This window comes from Condylura cristata, unplaced genomic scaffold (assembly GCF_000260355.1).
Source record: "Condylura cristata isolate star-nosed mole 26May11 unplaced genomic scaffold, ConCri1.0 scaffold00011, whole genome shotgun sequence".
In the NCBI taxonomy this organism is placed as follows: Eukaryota; Metazoa; Chordata; class Mammalia; order Eulipotyphla; family Talpidae; genus Condylura; species Condylura cristata.
In genome coordinates, this window is record NW_004567112.1 from 40,204,433 (window position 1) to 40,228,430 (window position 23,998).

Below are 23,998 nucleotides of genomic sequence, written 5' to 3' on the forward strand. Positions count from 1 at the left end.
TAATACACAGCAAAGCAAGGGTACTATTCTCATCAGAATTGTGTTAACCTTATATTAAGTGCTCACTTGATTTGGTGGTGGACAACAACTATTCCTGCCATAATGATTCTTTAAACTGTTAATTCTTTTTTAGACAGATTTATTTATGCATACACGAGCGAGCTTTGGGTGCAGGCCAGAGATAGGGGGTGAGAAGATTCATTAGAGACAGAGTGGGGGAGCAGAACTGAAATACACTGCTGAGGGGGACAGGGGTGAGACAAGCCTGCTGCACCAGGTGGGTCTCATCCCTGAGGGGGATTGAAATTCAGTGTCAGTGGCTGTGGATAGCTTGTCTTAACCCCTTGGGTCACCAGAGATGCCCAACACTCAATTCTAACACATTTTTATTATGCAAGGTTATCTCAGAATAATGAATATTCAGAGCCAAAAGAAGTCAAGATGCACAACAGAACTGTATACGGATCAGTGATTAATAGGAAAAACATCGTTCAGTTTTTTTTTTTTTAAGATTTTATTTATTCTATTCATACAGAACTGGGGTACAAGCCAGAGGTTCAGGGCAGTGAGAGGATTCACCAGAGACAGAGGGGGAGCGAACAGGCAGGTGGACCAAGTACACTGCTGAGGGAAACAGTGGGCGGGTCAGGAGAGGTCTGGATCTCCTCCGGGCGGCGGATGATTGAACTTGCACTGAAGCAGCTAGGGCTCACTTGCAGTGCTGCATCCTATCTCACCAGGGAGGCCCATAGCGTTGAGTTTTAATGAAATAGCTCGTTCTATTTCTTAGTCACTGTGTTGACACTTGAGCTAACTAGGTAAAGGCTTACTCATCCGAAATGGATATAACTTAAGCCTGATATTTGACCACAAGATTCTTTTTCCCTTGAAAAGGCTGTCTTTATATCTCTACCTCTTCCCCTGTGATTCGAAAGGCCAATCTTCATTGTGTGTGTTTGTTGCGTGTGTGTTTATATAACCAATGTCTTTACTGGCTGAAGCGTCGTGGTTTTAGCGTTTAAAACAATTTCAGTACATTTCTGCCTCCAATGTCAGTGGCTTCGGATTTTCAAAATTCCTTGCCCCCTTTAACTTTGTGAAGATGAAAGGGAAGCTGTCAGGGATCAGATTAAACCCATGCGCGCTCTGAAGGTAGTTTGCAGGTGGCTCGCCAGCCGGAGGATGCAGCCTTAGCGTGCAGGCGAAGCCCCGCAGGGTGAGAAGCCCGTGGTCGCACCAGGGTCTGGCCCTCACACCCTAGATCTTCTCCACATTCCTTTTCCTTCTTCCGGTCCCAGTGGACGCCCACTGGACGCCGGAGGAGACTCGGCGGTGGCGAGGGCGGGTTTTCTCTGCAGTCGGCTGGAGTCTCCGCGATCCCCCGCCCCACTCGCCGAGCCGTGGGCTCGCCCGGGCGTCCTCCCGCCGCCGGGAGCGCTGTGGGCCGCAGCGGGCCGGGTCACAGACGTCGTGGCGGCCGCCGCACGCCAGAAGGGAGTTGTTAGCGGGGCCCAGGGAGTCCCCGCCCGAGACCGCGTCGCCACCGCCATGGGTAAGGGGAGTGGGCCGAGAGCGGACCCTGGGCCCGCCATTCTGCGCTGAAGGCCGCAGCTTGATGAGGAGGCCGGTGGTGGGGAGCACCGAGGTCTCGGGGTCGGAACTGGGGCGGGAACTCGGCGCGGGGTTTGGCGGGGGCAGCCGGGGACTCCCGGGCGCCCGGGGTCGCTATGGCAACGCGCGCGCGCCGCCCCTCCTTCCCTCCGGCCTCCGCGGGGGCTCTGGGGCCTAAAGGCCGAGGGTTCGAGAATAGACGGCTTCCAGGAGCTAGGACCGGGCGAGCCTGAGTTCAGCCACCGAGTCGGGGAACAGACGGGGACGGGTGATGACTTTTCAGGTTTGGGGGTGGCGGAGAGAAGATACTTCTCAGGTTTTGACATTGGTGTCTGACGCCGAGAGCAGAAGAGGGACAGACATGCAGCACACGAGTCCGGGTGAGCCCTTCGCCGGGGCCCTCGAGATGCCCGAGCCCTTTGGGTAGCCTTTCTGGGCTTGGGAGGGAGCCAGGAAAGGGGTCTAGCCCCGAGCAAGATGCGGGGACCGGCCTTTGGCGGGGTGGGGGCCGCGACCCGGGAGGACCCGTCCTGGAGTAGGGGTGGGGCGCGGCCGGGGAGCGAATGGTCCTCTGCGAAGAAGCTGCGGGTGCCCAGCTGGGTCCTGCCTCACAGCGACTGCAAAGGAGCTCTTTGTCTGGTTGTCGCATCGCACGTTAAGGGTTGTGATGGGCTCTGGGTTAGGAAAAATGAAAATTGTCACAGGTTATGAAACATCGAGTGATTTCGCCCCCGGAGGGGTGGGGGGAAGGGGAGTCGCACCACTACGCAGATTTGAAGAAATGTCGCGTCTGGCTATTTTTCACCAGCCAACGCAGCAGTTGTGACTGCGTTTTAAGTTGCTTAGTATGCAGTATCAAGCTCCAACATCTAGCTTTCTGACCTCAGGAGAATACTCGATCAGCGATTATGAAATGTTGTATATGAAGTGTTTGATTTTTCTGCACTTAATGTTGTCATCTGTTTTTTGCTGAAAATATTGCTGCCATTCACAACAGTGATGAGGGCATGGAGAAGCTTCTGGGCTTCCAAGCACAGTGAAAGTATGGGAAAGAAAATATTTTGTGAATTGAAAATATCAAGTAAGAAAACGCATTGAAAACGCACTAGCTAGCGTGATATCCAACATCTTCAGCTGTGCAGAGGGGCAGGGCTCGTTAATGTGAAACCCTTTATTTCCTCTGGGCTAAGGAGTCATGCAATACAGAAGCCACTGCAGTGGAAATACAAGACAGAAAGAGGATGAAAGTGAGTCAAAGAATTGAATGGTTTCCTGTAGCCCATTGTTTATCAGGGCATTTTTATTTATCTTTGGGTCTGTTATAGCAGACACTGACATCTTAGAATTTTAACTACCTTCTTTCTGATTGCCAGGTTATTTTGAACATTTATTTGCCTTGAATTCATTCTTGGGTCTTTCCTGCTAGCCCACTTTTGCTCCAATCCTTAAATATGTCTGTAACTCCAAACTTATCTCATTAACAAAAAGACATTAACAGAAAGTCATTAACAAAATCATTATTCTCCCTGAAGAAGAAGGTACTACAAAAGCAAAATAAATAACAGAGAAGGTCAATTTTCAGGAGCTTGAAAATAATTCATCAACTTCGGTCGGCTTGGTAGTGTTCTCTGGTATGTGTGTGGTGTATGTGAGAAACAGAGAGAGAAGGGCTGGATATAGGTTAGTTAGGGAGACTGATTTGTTGCTGAAGGAAAAATAAACCACTGTTGGTTTTATAGGGAAAGGAAAGAGTTTGTCTATTTTTCCACTGTCTTGTTAGGCAAATGATGTTGGGTTCCTTTCTTCTGCTTTCAGCTACAAAAGATCCTACCGCAGTGGAGAGAGCAAACTTGTTAAACATGGCTAAACTGAGTATCAAAGGACTCATTGAATCTGCTCTAAGCTTTGGCCGCACACTGGATTCCGACTATCCCCCCTTGCAGCAGTTTTTTGTTGTTATGGAACACTGTCTGAAACATGGCCTTAAAGGTATCGTGAGATTAAAAAAAAAAAATTAATTTTAGAATCCGCCTCTTCCGTCTTAAGCATTCTTGAAAATGTGATATTTTTTGAAGTTGTATTACTTTCATTTAAAATTACTGGGCAGCTTGGTTTTGGGAGAAAATGTCCTGTTGCTTTATATTTTCTGGGGTAGCCTTTAGAAAATGATTGTTAATGTTTTGTAGATAGCATGTTTCCCCCAACATACTTTGAGTTTCTATATCTAGGATGATTGAGGTTTTTTTTTTTGATTATGAGTGATTTAAAAAAATTTCAAGTTGGTGGCTCTGATATAAAATCTTATTCTGATATGAACTCTTAGAGCTTGACCCATATGTAACAAATACTTAATTGTTGAAATATAAATCTCCTTAGTGTAAAGAAAGATCTGGAAAAATTGTCTTCTGGATTGGGTTGTTGTAGATATGGGAGCAATCCCTGAAAATGATAATAATAGTAGATATTTTATTCTTCTATATACTTCATATTGGGTTACTGCTATTTCTAAAATGTTTGATTACATTTGGTTACCTAATGTGCATTGCAAATAACTTATTTACATTAGTAACTACTTACAGTAACAGTTGTTGGTCTCTAGTTCATATGATCAATATTTATGTAAAAGGCATGTGTTTATCTTTTTTTTGATTGCTGAGTAAAGGCTGTTTACTGAGGTGTCTATTATTTAGCAGAAGAATCTTGGTTTCTTATTGGTATACTAGACATCTGGGTAAATTGGGAAGACCAAGAATTCAGACTATGGCACATGAAAGAGGGGTTCAGTGTAAAAACTACAAGAGAAGACTTACCTAAACATGGCTTTAATAAAATGTATTTGATGTTGAGAAGGAACCTAGGAAGCAAATTTTATTATTAATGTGCTCATTTCTTTAAAGACTTAAAATAATTTAAAATTTTATGAATAATAGTGAAATACACTTTTTTGTACATGAATGAAAGGATGTAGAAACACAGTTTCCCTTTATTCTCTTCTCTTCTCCCTAAAAGGGTATCTTGTCATTTTTTTTCTTTTATTTTAGATAGATTGTTGCCATGAAAGTTATTTTATGATGCCTTTTTTTCCTTTGAAAAAATAACTTGATGGTATGATTTGGAGATGTTTCCATTTACATAGAGGTCTTTATCAATTTTTAATAGCTGTATAACTCAATAGTATATGATTATCATACTTTATCCAGCTACTATGTATTCTTAGGTTGTTTCTAATTTTTTTCTTTTAAAATTTTGCTGTAAGAATGTTGTGTGGTATATGTGTATGCTGGGATTTTATTATTGTTGTTATTATTTTTTAAAGATTTATTTATTCATATAGAACTGGGTACAGGCCAGAGATGCAGAGGGTGAGAGGATTCACCAGAGACAGAAAGGGGAGCAGAACATGCAGATCAATGAAGTATACTGCTGAGGGGAGCAGGGGGCAGGTCAGGAGAGGTCTGCCATGCCATGTGGTCACCTCTGGGGCAGGCGGGAAATCGAACTCATGTGGAAGTGGCTTAAGCTTCTTAGTGCTGTGCTTTAACCCGCTGCACCTCCAGGGAGGGCCCTATATATTTTTTAAAGATTTATTTATTCATATAGAACTGGGTACAGGCCAGAGATGCAGAGGGTGAGAGGATTCACCAGAGACAGAAAGGGGAGCAGAACATGCAGATCAATGAAGTATACTGCTGAGGGGAGCAGGGGGCAGGTCAGGAGAGGTCTGCCATGCCATGTGGTCACCTCTGGGGCAGGCGGGAAATCGAACTCATGTGGAAGTGGCTTAAGCTTCTTAGTGCTGTGCTTTAACCCGCTGCACCTCCAGGGAGGGCCCTATTGTTATTATTTTTAATATAATAGCTTATTTCTACATCATTTTGTGTCTTTTTCCATCTCAGTTGTAATCCCCGTGGGCTTCCCATCACCAAATCACCCGTGTGCCATTACCATAGTCCAGTGCATTTCCCCCCTTACTCCCCACTCATTTTTTTTTTTTTTTAGAATTGGAGGACTTATTTTTTTCTTTTTAAAGATTTATTTATTTGTGCATACAGAACTGGGGTGCAGGCCAGAGGCTCAGGGGCCGTGAGAGGCTTCACCAGAGACAGAGCTGGGAACAGAACAGGCAGATCGAGGAAGCACACCGCTGAGGGGAGCAGCAGGCGAGGTCAGGAGAGGTCCTCCACGCCATGTGGTCACCTCCGGGGCAGGCAGGAATGGAACTATCGAACTCATGAGGAAGGCGCTTTAGATTCTCAGTGCTGTGCTTTAACCCGCTGTGCCACCAGGGAGGGCCTCCCCACTCATTTTTGATCCCATTTTCCATTCTACCCCCATAAATTCTCTGGTATATAGTTGTTTGTTGTTATTATTATTTTCCCTGGTCCGTTATGCTGCTGCTCTGAGTGAAACCATCAGTATTTTTCTTTTTCTTTCGGGCTTATTTCACTAAGCATGATTCCTTCCAGCTCCATCCACTTTGCTGCAAAAGTCATGTGTTTCTTTCTTGATTGCTGAGTAATATTCCATTGTGTATATGTACCACATCTTTTTAATCCAGTCATCTACTTTTGGGCATTTGGATTGTTTCCATGTCTTTCCAATTGTAAATAAAGCAGCAATAAACATGGGGGTGCAGGTATTTTTTTGAATCTGTTTCTGAGCCTTTTGGGTAGATATCTAGGAGTGGGATTGCTGGGTCATATGGAAGCTCCATGTTTAGCAGTTTGAGAAACCTCCAAACAGTTTTCCATAGTGGCTGTACTAGTTTGCATTCCCACCAGCAGTGCAGGAGAGTTCCTTTCCTTTTTCTCCACAAACTCGCCAACATTTGTTGTTGCTAATTGTTTGAAGATGTGCCATTCTCACTAGGGTGAGGTGGTATCTCATTGTGGTTTTAATTTGCATCTCCCTTATTACCAGTGTTGTTGAACATTTTTTCATGTTTGTTGGCCATCTGCATTTCCTTTTTGGAGAAGTGTCTTTTTAGCTCTTCTGCCCATTTTTTGATGGGGTTGTTTATTTTTGTTGAGTTTCATCATTTCTTTGTATATCTTTGTGATCAGTCCTTTATTGCTAGTATTGTGTGAGAAAATTTTTCCCCAATCAGTGGGATGTCTGTTTGTTTTTTGTAATGTCTCTTTTGCTGTATAGAAGCTCTTTAACTTGATGTAGTCCCATTCGTTATCCTTTCCTTCACTATTGTTGCATTGGGTGTTGTATCTTTAAAGATGTAACTGAGGTATATGTCATGTAGTGTTTTGCCCATCTTTGCTTCCAGGTGTTTTATGGTTTCCGTTCTTATGTCTAGGTCTTTCATCCATTTTGAGTTGGTTTTTGCATATGGTGTGAGGTAGTGGTCTAGTTTTGTTTTTTTGCATGTAGCTTTCCAGTTTTCCCAGCACCATTTGTTGAACAAACTTTCTTTGTTCCATTGTATCTTCTGTGCTCCTTTGTCAAAAGTTAGCTGTCCATAAACTTGTGGGTTTATATCTGGGTTTTCTATTCAAATCCACTGGTCTATATGTCTGTTCTTGTTCCAGTACCATGCAGTTTTGAATTGTATAGCTTGAAGTTTGGGATTGTGATGCCTCTATTCTCTTTCTTTTTAGTCATGAGAGTTTTGGCTATTCGAGGTCTTTTATGATTCCATATGAATCTCATCAATATTTGTTCTATTTCTTTGCTTTAACTCGCTGGGCACCAGGGAGGACCCTATTCTTACTTTTATAGATTGTTTACCTACCCTTTATATTAACAGTCCCTAAATACTCCTTTTAATATATCAGGGAGTCACCAGTCTTTTTTGGAAAAAAAAAAGAACAAAACTAAAAACCTTTAAAATATTTATTTATTTATTTTTTAAAGATTTATTTATTTGTGCATACAGAACTGGGGTACAGGCTAGAGGCTCAGGGGCGGTGAGAGGCTTCACCACAGACAGAGTGGGGAGCAGAACAGGCAGATCGACGAAGTACACTGCTGAGGGGAGCAGCGGGCGGGTCAGGAGAGATCTGCCGCGCCATGTGGTCACCTCCGGGGCAAGCGGGAATCGAACTCATGCGGAAGCGGCTTTAGATTGTCAGTGCTGTGCTTTAACCCACTGCGCCACAAGGGAGGGCCTATTTATTTATTTTTAAAGATTTATTTATGCATACAAGAACTGGGGTACAGGTCACAGGTGGTGGGGGGTGAAAGAATGCACCAGAGACAGTGTGGGGAACAGAAATATATTGCTGAAGAAAGCAGGAGAGGTCTGCTGCACCATGTGAGTCAATTACGTGACTGGAGATGGAATTTGTGCTGCAGGAGCTGCAGATAGCTTGAGAGTGCTGTGTTTTAACCCATTGCGCCACCAGAAAGGGCCCAAAAACTTTTTTTTAAATGGCAGTGATATAGATCTTTACTTCCTCAAGCTTGCTAAAATGGAATTTGTAAATGATGGCTAAGATAATTCAGTTTTAAATTCTTTTCTGAGTTAATTTTCCTTTATTTCACAAAATATCTTGATACATGTCCTAACAGTTATAGGCTATCTTGATTAGTTATTACAAAGTCGTGCTGATTGATTTTCTAATGAAAAAGCCTATCTTGGGTTCTCCCTTGGTGATGCATTTGATAGGCATACTGGATCTGCAGATATCTGGTCAGTATTTAGAAAGAAACATACAGTGGTCATGGTTTTATATTATCTCAGGTTTGTAATAAAATAAAAGGCAAACATGTTCATGTTTGATAGGAAAATAACTTTTTTGATGCTTCCCTTTTATTAAACATTAAGTCAGTCAGTATCTATTGAGTCACCTACAAAGTATATGACATTGGCCCATATGTATGGCAGAAATAATGCAGTATAATTTTAAAAGTTTAAGTAATAGTCTCATTGAAAAATTAAAACATGGGCCTCCCTGGTGGCCTAAGGGTTAAGTCTCAGTACTATTATTGCAATGGTGCATGTTGAAGGCTTGAGTTCTATGTCTGGCCAGGGAGGTGACCCACATGGTACAGCAGACCTCTTCTGTTTCCCCAGCTGCTCTCCTTAGGAGAGTATTTCAGTAAATCTGCCTTCTTGTTCCCTCTCTGTCTCTGATGAATCCTCTCAACCCCACACCTCGGGCCTGTACCCCAGTTCTATGCAAAAATAAATACTCAAAATTTTTTTAAGCCAAGGTTAAATAAAAACATTAGGAAAATGTCTTTTTTTTTCCTTTGCTTTATTTAATTACTGATAATGATCAACTTGGTAGGGACTCCAGCCTCTTTTCTGTACTGGAAAAGGAGTTTGTTTTTCAGCTTAATTACTTGCTTGCATATTTCTGATAGGGGAAAAATATCAGGATCCTAGTTAATAGGCCTATGTAATAATAACAGAGGAAAGGTTGCTGAATAATTGCATATTAAGAAATGTTGAACTAAATATTTAAAAGGAAGATATTTTATATGTCGAAGGTGTATGTATTATTTTCTTTTTTCAGTAAGAAAATCGTTTTTAAGTTATAACAAAACTATCTGGGGCCCCTTGGAACTGGTAGAGAAGCTCTACCCAGAAGCAGAGGAAATAGGAGCCAGTGTCCGGGATTTACCTGGTCTTAAGTAAGTTGCTTTATTATTTGTTTATCCCTAACGACAGACATATATTTACTATTCCTTAAAACCTCACCTTCTAGTTTATTATTTTCTCTTAGCCCTAAGTAGCCACATTCCATTCCTTTCTAGTAAAATTCTGTTCATTCTTGATTCTTTTGCTAACATTTAATTTTTTTTCCTGAAGTTTTTCTGGGCTCCTTCGATACAGATTAGCTACTCATTTAAGTTTATGGCTATTCATTCCTTTACTAGGTCACTACTTCAATTTTATCTCTTATTGTAGGAAATCACATGTTTCTTTAAGAAAGAATATATCAATTATGTACCTCTGTCTCCTGAATGTTAAGTTAATTTGCAGTAGCTATCCATGAGTAACTGTTTGTTGAAGATTGAGCATAAATTCATGGCAAAAGCTCAGGAGATTTGAGTTCTGGGAAAAGCCATTTATATGCTATAGGACTTGTGCAGATTATTTTTCTTCCTCTGACAATTGGGACCTAACGTGTCATCTTTCTATTTTACCAGACAAATGTATCTGAAATATACTAAAAGCTTGTATAAAAGCCTATAACTCATCTGTGTTGAAAATTTTGCAAGTAGGGAATATTGTTAAGGCTACATTCTTAAGCTCTTTAGGGTATAATTAAGAGGGAAGAGCTCTATTTAATTAAATCTGAATTCCTTTGAATGAGGCAAAATTTTAATGCTTTTTCTATCAAATTATCAATTTGCTTTCCTTTAGCTTTACAATTTTTTATAATTTTATACATTGTAGGGAATATGCTAGTGTTTTTTGGCTATTATTACAACATTCAATTGTTTGCAAGTTGTACTTAACTGAGTGATCAAAATGAATGACCATTATTATTGAACACTGTGCCAGGGTAATAAGTTTTATGTGAATTATTTCACTTTGTGCTCTCATCATTCTTATAAGGTGGAGAGTATTATAATAATTGCATAGATGTGAAAAATAAAGATCAGAAGCAGGATTGGCAGAAGTGGGATTCAGATCTTGTTTTTAGAATTAAGTAACAAGTGATGTTCACACTTAATGTTTCTAATAGTGATTTTGCTGTAGTGATTTTTAACAATGACAGAGGAAAAAGGGGATTTCAACTCTTACTATGAAAAATATGATTTGGTTTCACTTTAATATGAATGTACAAAGTTAAAAGAATAAAAAATATTTAAGACATAAGAAACTCATAAGCTATTAGAAGTGAAGATCCACTTTCTTCCCATACTATTTGCTAAAATGTTCTCTGCATAAGAAAAAAAAAAAGCATCAATGATATTATACATACCTTTCTTTTAAAAAAAACATTCTATAAAACTGCTCAAATAATAGACTAGGTAAGAGAGGTATAAGATTTAAATTTTTTAAGTACAAATACCTAAAAGAAACATATGGGAAAACATCAAACAACACAGTGAATTCTCCTTAGTTAATTACCAGGTTGGGGCCAGCCTGGTAGTTTTTAGATATAATATCATTTATCATTGTTTTGCTGCCTTTTTGATGCATTTTGCATATTCATTTTAGAAGCTAAGCCCATTCTGACAAAATATTTCTTGTAGGGATATCTTCACTACCAAATCATAAAATGGTAGCTAGATGTCCTACAGGTACGATTTACCTTAGAGATTTAAATAACTCCTCGGCATTGGTTTCATGCTCATAGGGCTGGATTAAAATATAAAATGAAAAACAGCTATGATAAATTGCCTAGTTTATTATTATTAATGTGTCCCTCAAAGAGAGAGAATATGTAGAGGCCTCCCTTGTTGTGCAAGGGTTTAAGTCTCAGCATTAGGAAACTATCAGCAGCCACTGCAGCAGGAGTTGGATCCCTGGCCAGGGAGCTGACCCACATGGCACAGCAGACCTCTCCTGTCTTGCCCGCTGCTCCCCTCAGCAGTGTGTTACAGTATACTTACCTGTTCTGTTTGCCACTTTTGTCTCTGGTGAATCCTCACACCCACATCCACCCCCACCTCTGGACTATAACCCAGCACTTGTATACATAAATAAATAAATCTTAAAAGAGAGAGAGAGAGAGAGAGAGAACATGCAGTTTATCATCTTTGGAGCTATTTTCTGACAAATTGATTTTGCTTTTTAGGACACCTCTAGGTCGTGCAAGAGCATGGCTTCGATTAGCTCTTATGCAAAAAAAAATGGCTGATTACCTGCGTTGCTTAATTATTCAGAGGGATCTCTTGAGGTTAGTACCATTTATTCACATTCATTTTTATTTTTGTTTCATTTGTATCTTGTCTTCCAAAAAGGATTGGAGTTGTAATACAAAAGCATATATAATATACAATCAGATGCCATCAAATTAAAGAGCAGGACAGTGAGCGAGAAAGTATGGTGGGGACATAACATAGATCAGGAGCTAGCCTAAAAAGTGAACACCGTAGGCTTTTTAAGCTTTATTTTAAACAATGAGGGGGAAGTTTATATTTTTAAGTTTCACCTTTTCTAAATTACAGTTAATATTATGGGTAAATTTTGAATGGGAATTTGGGCCATTGAGAGGTTACTTTTTAGATCTTTGATGTCCAAACTACCGCTTCAGTTGTATTTTGAGTATTTTGTAAACAGTTGGCTTAAATTGAAGGCCAGATATTTAACAAAATACAGTAATCAGTTCTTGCAGGGAGTGAGCCCATGGATGACCCTCCATTTGTCCTTGTTCTCGACCTCAGAGTACCTCTCTGATATTTTGGAGAATGTGATCATTTTTGGTGTTATTTGTGACTGTGGTTGTACATCTTGGATTTTGTATTTGTTAAAAATGAGAACAACTGTACTTTCAGCACTTGCAGTTATCAGTAATACCCTAAGGTCAGTTAAAGTCATTAAAGAACATACATGGAATGTTTTGTGGAATACATGAGACAATAACCTCATGTGAATGTAAGTTGACAAGTTTTTTTTTTTACTGTCCTTACTTCTTTCACAACTTCCTTGTTTAAAATTTTTTAGGATTTTGAAATCTTATAAGTATCTTTATTTTTAAACTTCAGGTATAATTGATATATCATTATATACATCATTTTTTGTGTGTATTTAAAAATTTACATTGAAAATAAATCTTAGAATATTAAATCATTATATATTTTTGAGGTAATTATGTTAGTATTAGGTATACAATATGATTCAATATTTGTATATTTTGTTGAACATCCATAGCACAGTCATTTTTTTTTCTTGTGATAAGAACTTTTAAGGTTTACTCTTAGCAACTTTCAAATAATGCAGTTATTTACTTTCGTCATCATGCTGTAAATTTATTTTACAATAGGAAATTTGTACCTCATAACCCCCTTCATCCATTTCTCTCTGCCCCACTTTCCACCCTGCCTCTCACAATCACCAATCTAGTCTCTGTATCTGTAAACTTTTTTTTTATTTCACGTGTGAGATAGTCTAGTATTTGTCTTTCTCTGACTTATTCCACTTAGCACAAGGTCCCCAACATCCATTTATGTTGTTGGAAGTGACATGGCTTTATTTTGTTTTACCTGTGAGCAAGGTTCCTTTACAAAAATATAGCACATTTTCTTTATCCATTCAATCAGTTAAGTTTCATAATATCTTTAACCTACGATTATCTATTAGACACATTCACAATACACATATCAAATGCATTGACTTGAACTTTGGTTTTGGAATGTTTTGTATGTTCATTTCCCCAACCTACTCTTTATCCCAAGAGTCTTACTAAACCATAGGTTTGAAACTGTAGTCAAATAATTTCAACTTTAATAAAAAGTATTATAATCAGATCAGCAACTGTAATCATGTCCCGAGAATGAGACATTCCAGGCTTCCAGGATCCTCTTTTTGTTCTGATCCCTCTTTGCTTCTCTTTTTTTCTTGCTCAAAATTCCTTTCCCTCTTTTATTGCCTTCAGTCTCTTTTATCAAAAGTTTTCTGTGTAGACCCTTAAGTCTCCAAATTTTAGTTACTTACATATAGAAAGGTTGGTTTGAAGATACTTTGCTTTATATGGTCTCATGTTTATAATAAGGGGCTGAGAAATTTTAAATTTACTCTTTGTAATTTGTGATTTAACATTTTTATCATTTTAATGTTTACAGTGAATTCTATGAGTATCATGCACTAATGATGGAAGAAGAAGGATCAGTAATTGTTGGGCTGCTGGTTGGCCTGAATGTGATAGATGCTAATTTGTGTGTTAAAGGAGAGGATTTAGACTCACAAGTAAGTGCAAGTGACTTGTGCTCAGTGAAGAAGATCCCATTTATACTGTTTCTCTCCAGATAATATTTTAAGTTGTAAATAGCACTGTTAAACACTAAAGAAGAAATAAGAATGAAATTCAGTTCCATGTAATAATTCTAATATTTTTCCCTTTAAGTAAAAATAAGTTTCTATATTTTAGGTTGGAGTGATTGATTTTTCTATGTACTTAAAGAATGAGGAAGATATTGGAAATAAAGAAAGGTATGATGTTCAGAAGTTATTTCACATGGATTTCTAAAAATTAATATAATAGTTTATTTTTACATCATTTTGTGCCTTTTTCTATCTCAGTTGTAATCCCCCCCATTTTTTATCCCTTTTTCCCACTCTACCCCCGTGAAATGTCTCTAGTATATAGTTGTTCACTATTATTTTTTCCCCCCCTTGTCCTTTATGCTCCTGCTATGAGTGAAACCGATATTTTTCTTTTTCTTTCTGGCTTATTTCACTAAGCACAGTCCCTTCCAGCTCCATCCATGTTGCTGCAAAAGGCATAAGTTTACATTTTTGATTGCTCAGTAACATTCCATTCACATGTATGTTTTTTATGTAGCTTTGTACAAATCAATTTGAAATCCATTTATATCCATTGTAATTTTTATATTCTTTTTTCCTGTATGTTGTTTTCACTTTAATTTATGAACTTTATAAAGCAAATGTCACTTGGAAGAAGAGGCTTTAGTATGAAATACTATTTTTGGTTACATTTGTATGGTTTTTGAGACCCATTTTGAATAGTTATGTGTTTTATGATAAAAGGAGATAAAAGCTTATTTTCTTAAACTTAAAAAAGCTGATTTATTTCAAGAATTGTGCTTAAAATTTAAAATATACAAATGGTCTCACTAAGTCTAGTGTTAGTAATTTAACAAAAGTTACAGTGATTTATTGTACAGTTACTGCTACATGATTACATAGATTCTTGAAGTTTGTTTTAAAAACAAGATAATATTGTTTTATAGCAGTTTCAGCACCCAATAAACTTTTCCAACTAGCACAAAGCTACTTTATTCTTTCTATAGGAATGTTCAAATTACTGCCATATTAGACCAGAAGAATTATGTTGAAGAATTAAATAGACAACTGAAGTAAGTATTATTGATACTTGGATACTTAATAGTTACACTTATGACTTGTCCTAATTTCTTTTTCCCTTTTCAGGTCAGCTTAACTTTGTCTAAGTATTGTTGAGACAGGGTTAAGGTGATAGTGAACAGGCATTAAAAATACAAAGAACTCTTGATGATAATTCATTTTCAGGAGAAAATGAGAGTCACCTTTTTAAACAGCATCATCAGAACATTTAAAATTAAAATTTCAAAGTTATCCCCATAACTTTGGGAAGAAAGCCTGGATGGGATGGAAGTTTATATCATTTTGATGGCCCAAAAATTCATTTTTCCTACTTCAAAGGGCTTCACATATAAGTGTGACTGTCATCTTCCATGATGGGAATTTTCTCCTTTTATTGTGATTCAGTCATAGAAGCCATCAGTGAATACTCTGTAAAGAGTTTCTGACATCTGTATGTAAAATAGTATAGAGTAGCATATAGTATAGTGGGCATATAGATAATTTAAGATTTCGAGGGGGCTGCCTGGTGGTGCAGGAATTAAATCTCAGTGCTATCAGTCTATCACCAGCCACTGAAGCATGAGTTCAATCCCCAGTCAGGAAGCTGACCCACATGGCACAGCAGACCTCTCCTGTCTCACCCACTGCTCCTCTCAGCAGTGTATCTCACTAGATCTGCATGTTCTGCTCCCCACTATGTCTCTGATGAGTCCTCACCTGATGCACCTCTGGCCTATATTCCAGTTCTTTTATGCATAAATAAATAAAAATAAATCTTTTTAAAAATTCTAGGAGCCACATCAAAAGGTAAAAAGAAGATAGAATATAATTTAAAACATGTAATTTATTTTTTAAATAAGTAATATAATAGTTTATTTATTTTTATAAGTTTATTTTTACATCATTTTGTACATTTTTTCCCCATCTCAATTGTAATCCCTGCAGGTTTCCCATCACCATATAATAGTTTATTTTTACATCATTTTGTGTATTTTTCCATCTCAGTTGTGGGCTTCCCATCATCAAATCACCCATGTGCCAACACCATAGTCCAGTGCATTTCCCTCCCTCCACTGTTTTTGATCCCATTCCCCATTTCATCCCCATAAAAATGTCTCTGGTATATAGCTGTTCATTATTATTATTATTTTCTCACCTGGACTGTTATACTCCTGCTATGAGTGAAATCATCTGGTATTTTTCCTTTTCTTTCTGGCTTATTTCATTAAGCATGATCTTTTCCAGCTCCATGTATGTTGCTGCAAAAGGCATGTGTTTATTTTTTTTGGTTGCTGAGTAATATTCCATTGTGTATATGTACCACATCTTTGTAATCCAGTCATCTACTTTTGGGCATTTGGGCTGTTTCCATGTCTTTCCAATTGTAAATAAGGCAGCACTAAACATGGGGGTACAGGTATCTTTTTGAATCAGTGTTTTTGTGTCTTTTGGGTAGATACCAAGGAGTGGGATTGCTAGGTCATAGGGAAGCTCCACATTAAGCAGTTTGAGGAACCTCCAAACAGTTTTCCACAGTGGTTGTACAAGCTTGCATTCCCACCAGCAGTGAAGGACTGTTTCTTTTTCTCCACATCCTTGCCTATATTTGTTGTTGCTAGTTGTTTTAAGATGTGCCATTCTCACTGGAGTGAGGTGGTATCTCATTGTGGTTTTAATTTGCATCTCCCTTATTACAAGTGATGTTGAACATTTTTTCATATGCTTGTTGGCCATCTGCATTTCCTCTTTGGAGAAATGTTTTTTTTAGCTCTTCTGCCCATTTTTTGATGGGGTTGTTTATTTTTGTAAAACATGTAATTTAACCTAGTATGTCCCAAATAATTTTGACAATGATAAAAATTATTTGTGATATATTTTCTATTTTTTTCTTTGTACCATTTTCAAAATACAATGTATATCTTACATCAATAGCTCACTTAATTGCCAGTAGGCACAATAGTAAGTACAGTGGGCACATGTGACTTGTGGCTCCAGAGTAGATTGCGCTGGTTTAGTAAGAATATTTGCTACATAGTTACAAATGGACTTTCATTAATAGAAAATGAATAATTAGTAAAAATATTTTTAAAAGATTTTTCAGTACAAAAACATACTTGTTTTGCCAGTGAAATTCAAATGTCAATACTTGTTTCTAAGGTTGTTGTAAAATGTTATATTTATTTAAGTTTTTCAATAATGCATGTAGCACATTGTATTAGAAAAAGTTTGATGTAGTAGAATCAAGCATGCCTTGAGTAGTAGATTCAGTAAAATTTAAATAGTGTTGTGTTGATCTATTCAAACAAAAATGCTCAAAACAAATGGTGCATACTTTCTTTTGGTTAGATTCTTGAGAGATGGAGTGTTTGCCTTGTTGCAGGCTTAATTATAAAATGGACATTTGAAGCTCATCCTTTGAGAAAGAATTTAAAATTTATTTTAACCAATATTAGTCAGCTTTGTGTGGAATTTCCATTCCTAAATATTATAAATTAAATGTAAGAAGGACACTTGACATGAAACAAATGAGCAGCATCAAATGAAATTTTAACAGGAATATTGATTCTTAATAGTATTTATTGCTTTCCTAGCCAAATCAGATTAACCAACTGAATGAAATTTTCCACATTCAAAAATTCAGACAACACAATGAATCCAAGATAACATAGTTTTTCTTGCCATTGTGTGATTTTGAATTTTTTTCTTTATTAATTTCAGCAGCACAGTCAGCAGTCTCCATTCAAGAGTTGACTCATTAGAAAAATCAAATACTAAGCTGATCGAAGAGGTATTGTTACCCAGCCATGTGTAATTGTCTTTCATGGGCTTAATATTTGTGATCCTTTTCCATTTTAAGTATAAATGCATTAAGAATATACATGCACACATAATGCACATTTTCATTATTAGGATGGAATAATTGTAAATATTTGTAATTGATTATTATTACAAGTTCTAAAGAAACCATGTATTCTTAGGCCAATTCTCAAGTGACTCTGAGATATATTTGAGACACTCAATTTCTAGAAATGAAACTGATACAGATTCTTCTGTAGGTAGGTTGATTCTCATTTTAAAATCCAGGTGATCCTGTATTTAATAGTGTAATCATGTGTTATTAGAAATTCCTGCTTAAATGATGGTGTCTACCCTTTATTCACCCTCCCATTTGCACACTTATCCCATGTGCTCTGGTTTCCTGCATTGTGAAAGTGGCTGTCTGATGGTGCTAGAACCAGAAATTATCCTAACTTTCTTTGTAATATATTTATATATTTGCTTTTTAGGTACGTTTAAAAAAAATCTATCAAATCATAAAATTTTTGCTGCCTATTCAGAATTATTTAGTCAAGTCTGTTTTATTAGTGCTGTGAATCTTATTTTTCATTTTAGTTACTTTATTTTAAAATGGCTTAATTTCAAAAACAGGAAGCACATAATTATTTGTGTGACTACATTTAAGAATGCATCCTCATTTTGATAGTTGAACTTCTGGTTGTTATCATTAGAGAGATCTGCTCACCAGTTTGTGCCTCTTCTTGGCCTTCGGGATACTATGAAGCTCACATTGTACCTTTGAGAAAGTATTCAGAAATGTGCTTGCAAGTCAGCATTAAGGAATGGCCCCTGTTTTCCTTTTCTCAGATCCTTCTTTCATTCTGGGCCATACAACCAAGCCACTTACTCATGTTTATCCCCCATGATGAGAGTTATAATGCATTTATGATGGTCACTCAGTGTGCCTGGATTTCAGGGGATGCCCTAGTCAGTCATCACGAATGTCTGTATAACATTTTCAGTAATAGTGTAACTTTCTTTTCTTATAGATTGTATTTCTTTACACATGTCTTTGCAGTTTCACTGTTTAACTCAGAGTTTACATGCTTAATTTATTTTTAGGACAGATGTCAGTTTCAACTAACATAATATGCTTCAAATATGCTTCAGTATGTTATTTAACAAAGGGAATGGTAGAAATAAGAGTATCAGGGTCCTCCCTGGTGACTCAATGAATTAGGACGCAGCACTGCAAGCTGGCCATAGCCACTTCAGTGTGAGTTCAATACCCAGCCCTGGAGGTGATCCACATGGCGCAGCAGACCTCTCCTGAGCTGCTCCCTTCAGCAGTGTACTTTGTTGAGCTGCCTGTTCTGCTCCCCACTCTGTCTCTGGTGAAGCCTTCCACCGCCCCTGCACCTCTGGCTTGTACCCAGTTCTGTATGAATAAATAAATAAATTTTTAAAAAAATTAAAAAAGACAAAGAAATAGGAATATCATTTCCTTAATTGCTATGTTGATTAAATATGGGACACATTTTTCTTATGAAGTTTCTGTAAATGTGAAAGACAAAATGTTTTTAGGATTTTATTTTTTATTTTAATCATGAGTATAACATATAAAACAAGTATGAAGATGTTTAAAATAGTCTTTCTTGCTCTTGTTTTATGATTTTTAGTTAGCAATAGCAAAGAATAACATCATTAAACTCCAAGAAGAAAATCATCAGTTACGAAGTGAAAATAAATTAATTTTAATGAAAACACAGCAGCAACTAGAGGTAAGGACAGACTGATTCTAGACTGACTTGTGTCAAAAATGCCTCTCAGAGATTTTTATGTAATAGGTATTTCTAATCTGTATTATAGTAGTGATTATTAAATAAAAGTTTTATGTTTTTCTTTTTAGGTTAACAAAGTGGATGTGGAAACCGAGCTTCAAACATATAAGCATTCTCGGCAGGGGCTAGATGAAATGTATAATGAAGCCAGGAGGCAGCTTCGAGATGAATCTCAATTACGACAGGTATTATTATTAGCAAATAATAATAAAAAATGTTATTGTAAATATGTATATGTAAGTATGTTTGTAACCACCACCTAGGTCAAAAGGAGAGTATTGTCAGACTTACTATCCCTTTTGCTGTTGGTCTTTATTGTTAAGGAACTTCTTTTCCTTCTGAAATTAAAACTGGAAAATGGAGTTTTTGTGTTACTTTTAGTCTTCACTTTTACAGATTGCATCATGTCCTTATTATGTAAAGAAAATTAACACTAAATATATAAGGCATCTATATATATAATTGTTGAGACAGTAAAATAGGGATAATTAATATAGAAAATTTTTTCATTTTAGCAAAATGTGCATTTGAAAATATTTAGATTGTTACTTTGTCTTACAGAATCTGGTTGATTGTCTATACAGTTGGACTTGTAACTTGAAAGGAGTAATATACATATTGAATGAAAATTCTTGATTTCAGTAACTGTTGTCTATCTGATTTTGACACCCTAAAGTGAATTGAGATATGTTGAAATTGTAGGATGTGGAGAATGAGCTGGCAGTACAAGTCAGTATGAAACATGAAATTGAACTTGCCATGAAGTTGTTGGAGAAAGATATCCATGAGAAACAGGATACTCTGATAGGCCTTCGACAGCAGTTAGAAGAAGTTAAAGCAATTAATATAGAGATGTATCAAAAGTTACAGGTAAAGAACTTTATTAAATTCCTAAAATTTCTTGTTATACAAGTTGGCAGTGACTATTTGTATTAAGGATTTGTTTTGCAAAAAATAAGACCATTTTAACTGTGCCATATTAGTAGCGAACACTAGTAACTTTTTTCTAAATGGAAAGCTTAAGAAATATAGCAATGAGTAAAGGTATCAAAGAACAAACAAAATCACTGATCTGAATTTGTTTCTTGAGGTTGAAAGGTTATTAGAACCTCTCTTAATATTGCAACATGAACAGAGGAATAAACCTTATAGAAAACTCTCAATCTAAAAATTCAAGACATTTTGTGGGCTCTTTACACAGTAAATCTGATACAGATTTACTTTTGATTGAAATACTTTACTATAAAAATTATTAGGAATTTTCTAATAAATTGACATTGTTGTTGAAGACTTATCATCAAAAAGCACAATTTAATTTTCAAAATAGCATTATTTTATAACAGTTTACTCTGTTATCTTTTAAAAACATCAAAGGCTGTTTTTTTCTCTACTATATTTTAAGTGAAAGCTAGTAATACTGCTGTTTCATATTGTAGGAATATTTTAATCCATTTCAAAATAATTCCACAGCAAAATGGCAGAATGAACTTAAAAATATTCAGATTCCAAAGTAAAACCCACTATAGCTTTTATATTTTTGTAAATAGGGTTCTGAAGATGGTTTGAAAGAAAAAAATGAAATCATTACCCAATTAGAAGAAAAAACCAATAAAATTACTGCAGCCATGAGGCAGCTGGAACAAAGGTACAGCATTTCTAGTTTTGGTTTCTTTTTTTCTTTCCTTCCCCCCCTTTTCTTTACTTAATTCTGACACCTGCCACAAAACCACTAGGAAACTTTAGATTAGGACATGGATCTTCTTAAGCCCAGCAGAATTTTTGCCTTTTTGTTTGGTTGTTGCATGGAATCAAGTTGCTTTATATTAGGCTGATTCATTTGAACTTGCCAATTTGTAGATTTTTTTAAAAAAGGTCTAATAGCAGCAATTTCATGTGGTTCAATCTTTTGCATAAAACAAATACACAAACAGAAACCTTGATAAAATGAATAAAATCCATGGTGGACTTATCCCTATTGATTTCCATGCATATGAATTGTCATATCCTTTATCATTCACCATCTCTTTTTCTGAAATCAAGCTTTATGAGTTGGCAGTTGTGTTTCTTTGATCTAGGACCCTCAACCCAAACCAAGAAATAATTTTGTTTAAATTGAATTGTTTTATATTGGCATTTTTCACTTTTATTGTTGGAAAATGTAATGTATTTCCATTGACCTGTCATGTTGGTGTCAACATATGTCTTATCATTGCTTTCTTTGAATCTACTTATGAAAAACATAACTATTAATGCTTTATTGACATGAATATTCTTTTATTGACATCCTCTTTCTTCTTTTTTCTTTTTTGTTTTGTTTATCCCCATTTTTACATTTTGGACATCTTTATTATCTTTTTCTGTCTTTGATTTCTGTCCATTCCATTATGAAGTGATAATGATTTGTTAACTCAAACTAGGACAATTGCAATGTCATTGGTCAAATGTGCCAGCAGTGACACTCAGGACCAGTATAAGCTGGTCAAAGATATATCTTTCTGAAAAACACTTCTATTTAAACAGACTAAAAGAGAATAAAAATTTATGTAATATATTAAATAGAAAAGAATTTATGCTACTACTATGTATTCTAAAAGGGTATCAGTTAGCCTGTACACTTGATCAGCTGCTGTGGTACCACACTACCATAGAGCAGAGCCGGTGCACTTGGATTTCAAAAAAACACATTCTGCAAACCTTGTGCACAAGGGTGATTTGAATATTGACCCTCTGAAGGTCAGGATTTTCAAATTCAGTTTTAACTTTTTAAAGCTACTTTTTTGATGGAAAATATGACAATTGTGTAAAAATAAGTTAACCTTTGATTTGACAATGTGTTGGCACAGATTCCTGGCCTCTCCCACCCCGACACCTCTTTTGGCCCTCTCTTTTCGCTGCCTAATGCTCCTTAACTCTTTTGTGTATGTTTTAAAATAGTTTATCACCCAAATTGGCCAGCCGTTCTCTTGTGCTTTTGCACTTCAGTTTTCCAGTTCTCCTTTGCCCTTTGCTGTGATAGCACAACTCCACGGCCTACCTCACTCTTTTATTTTAATTTCTGTAGACTCAGAGAAGAGCTTGGGGCCCTGTCCTCTTCTAATATTTTAAATTTAAATTTAGATTTAGAGAACACTTGGATGTTTTTCTCTTTCCTTCAAAGTGGCATTTATACTTTGAAATATGTGAGAGTTGGCCCACTGGTATGATTTTAAGGAAGAAAAGAGGTACTATTTTTTGTTGTTAGCTGAATAGAAATGCCCCTTTTGATTCCTTACAAGGAGTTAACATTCCTTGCATACTAGGGAAATGTTTTATAAAAACTTTGAAGTTAAATCTAAGAAATTCTAGATGGCCATAGGAGGCAGGGACTGGAGCTAAGCACAGGGAGAAGCAATGACTTACAAATAAAAACAGGAAAAAGATGAAAATCACATTTTTAACTAATTTTTCAATTCAATGATAAGGAACAAAAGTGATGTCTAGTAAATGTTGCCAACAAGCATTAAATTCTTTTGAATCTTAAAAAATACAAACACGTACACACACATGCAAATATAGCTTTGGCATAGTTTAATAAACATCTAAAGATCTGGTAGGGAGGACTTGGCTGTTATTTGATGTAATTGCAGGTCTTTGTTCTTGGCCTTGTAGCACACTTGATTCCTGGCATAAATATCCTGGCATAATCTAAACAATGTGGCTTCTTCACCTAGTGTAGATATAACAACTATGCTTTTCATGGTTTTGTAAAAAGTCAGTAATGCACCTACTATATTTTGAAAGTTAACTCATTATGCTCTACATAAGTGGGAAAGGCTGTATTGCTTTGCACTATTAATTATGAACAAGAAATAAAACAAATTTGAAGATAATATTCTGGGCATATTATGTTATATTGAAAAAAAAAACACAAAACAGTTTCTAGACATTGTGTGGCTCTTTCACGTTTGAGTTTGTGAGTTTTCCCAAACTTTGTTTTCATTTAGAAATGTTTCTATTTCCCCATTTTTCTTTTATTTGTCTTCTTCACCCTTTTACACCCTAGTTCTAGCCTCAGTTTTACCCAAAGTTGATTTGAATTACACCAGATTGCAGCAAGCAGAGAAGGCGCAAATGGAAGCTGAAGAAGAGGACAAGAAATACATGCAAGAATGTCAGAGTAAATCCAGCAACCTGCAGAAGCAAATCTCCCAAAAGGAGAAACAACTGTGAGTATTTCACTCTTAGAACAAATTCTTGTGTTAACATAATTCCCACGTCGCTCTTTTTTTGTACATAATGGTAGAATACCTTTACTTTCTGCTAGATTGTAGAGAACTCCTTAAATAATAAAAAAATTAGAAGATATAATTACAATAAAACATTTTTACTCCTTTTATTGTTTAAAAGCACTTTTATTTATTCATTTATTTATTTATTTTTTAGACATATAGACAGTTAGCTTTTTTTTTTTTTAAGATTTATTCATACATAACTGGGGTACAGCCCAGAGATGTGGAGGGTGAGAGGATTCACCAGGAGCAAATGGGGGAGCAGAACAGGCAGAAGGACGAAGTACACTGCTGAGGGGAGCAGCGGGCGAGGCAGACCTCTCCTGACCCCCATGTGGATCTTCTCCGGGGCAGGCTGGAATCCAACTCATGTGGAATTGGCTTAAGCTTCTCAGTGCTGTGCTTTAACCCGCTGCGCCACCAGGGAGGGCCCTATTCGTTTATTTATTTTTATTTTTTATTTAGTTTTTTTTTTAAAGATTTATTTATTTGTACATATAGAACTGGGGTACAGGCCAGAAGCTCAGGGGCGGTGAGAGGCTTCACCAGAGACAGAGTGGGGA

The 23,998-nt window shown here is 36.7% G+C and overlaps 1 protein-coding gene across 4 annotated transcripts in view; it reads left to right on the plus strand.

Annotated features, from left to right (window-relative positions):
- Window positions 1-1,299: 1,299 nt before the first annotated feature.
- Window positions 1,300-23,998, plus strand: part of RUFY2 (RUN and FYVE domain containing 2) — a 36,602-nt gene continuing 13,903 nt past the window's right edge. The window contains exons 1-13 of one of the 4 annotated variants that reach the window (XM_012723622.1): window positions 1,300-1,552; window positions 3,427-3,600; window positions 9,084-9,201; window positions 11,322-11,423; window positions 13,309-13,432; window positions 13,614-13,675; window positions 14,497-14,562; window positions 17,267-17,336; window positions 19,006-19,107; window positions 19,236-19,352; window positions 19,870-20,037; window positions 20,715-20,812; window positions 23,253-23,372. In XM_012723622.1, coding sequence (XP_012579076.1) covers window positions 1,549-1,552; window positions 3,427-3,600; window positions 9,084-9,201; window positions 11,322-11,423; window positions 13,309-13,432; window positions 13,614-13,675; window positions 14,497-14,562; window positions 17,267-17,336; window positions 19,006-19,107; window positions 19,236-19,352; window positions 19,870-20,037; window positions 20,715-20,812; window positions 23,253-23,372 — 1,325 coding nt within the window. In that variant the 5' untranslated portion in view covers window positions 1,300-1,548. Of the gene's footprint in view, window positions 1,553-1,727; window positions 1,992-3,423; window positions 3,601-9,083; window positions 9,202-11,321; window positions 11,424-13,308; window positions 13,433-13,613; window positions 13,676-14,496; window positions 14,563-17,266; window positions 17,337-19,005; window positions 19,108-19,235; window positions 19,353-19,869; window positions 20,038-20,714; window positions 20,813-21,557; window positions 23,173-23,252; window positions 23,373-23,998 lie in introns of those variants that run through there. The other 3 variants (XM_004680837.2, XM_004680836.2, XM_012723623.1) reach the window with 3 other exon arrangements.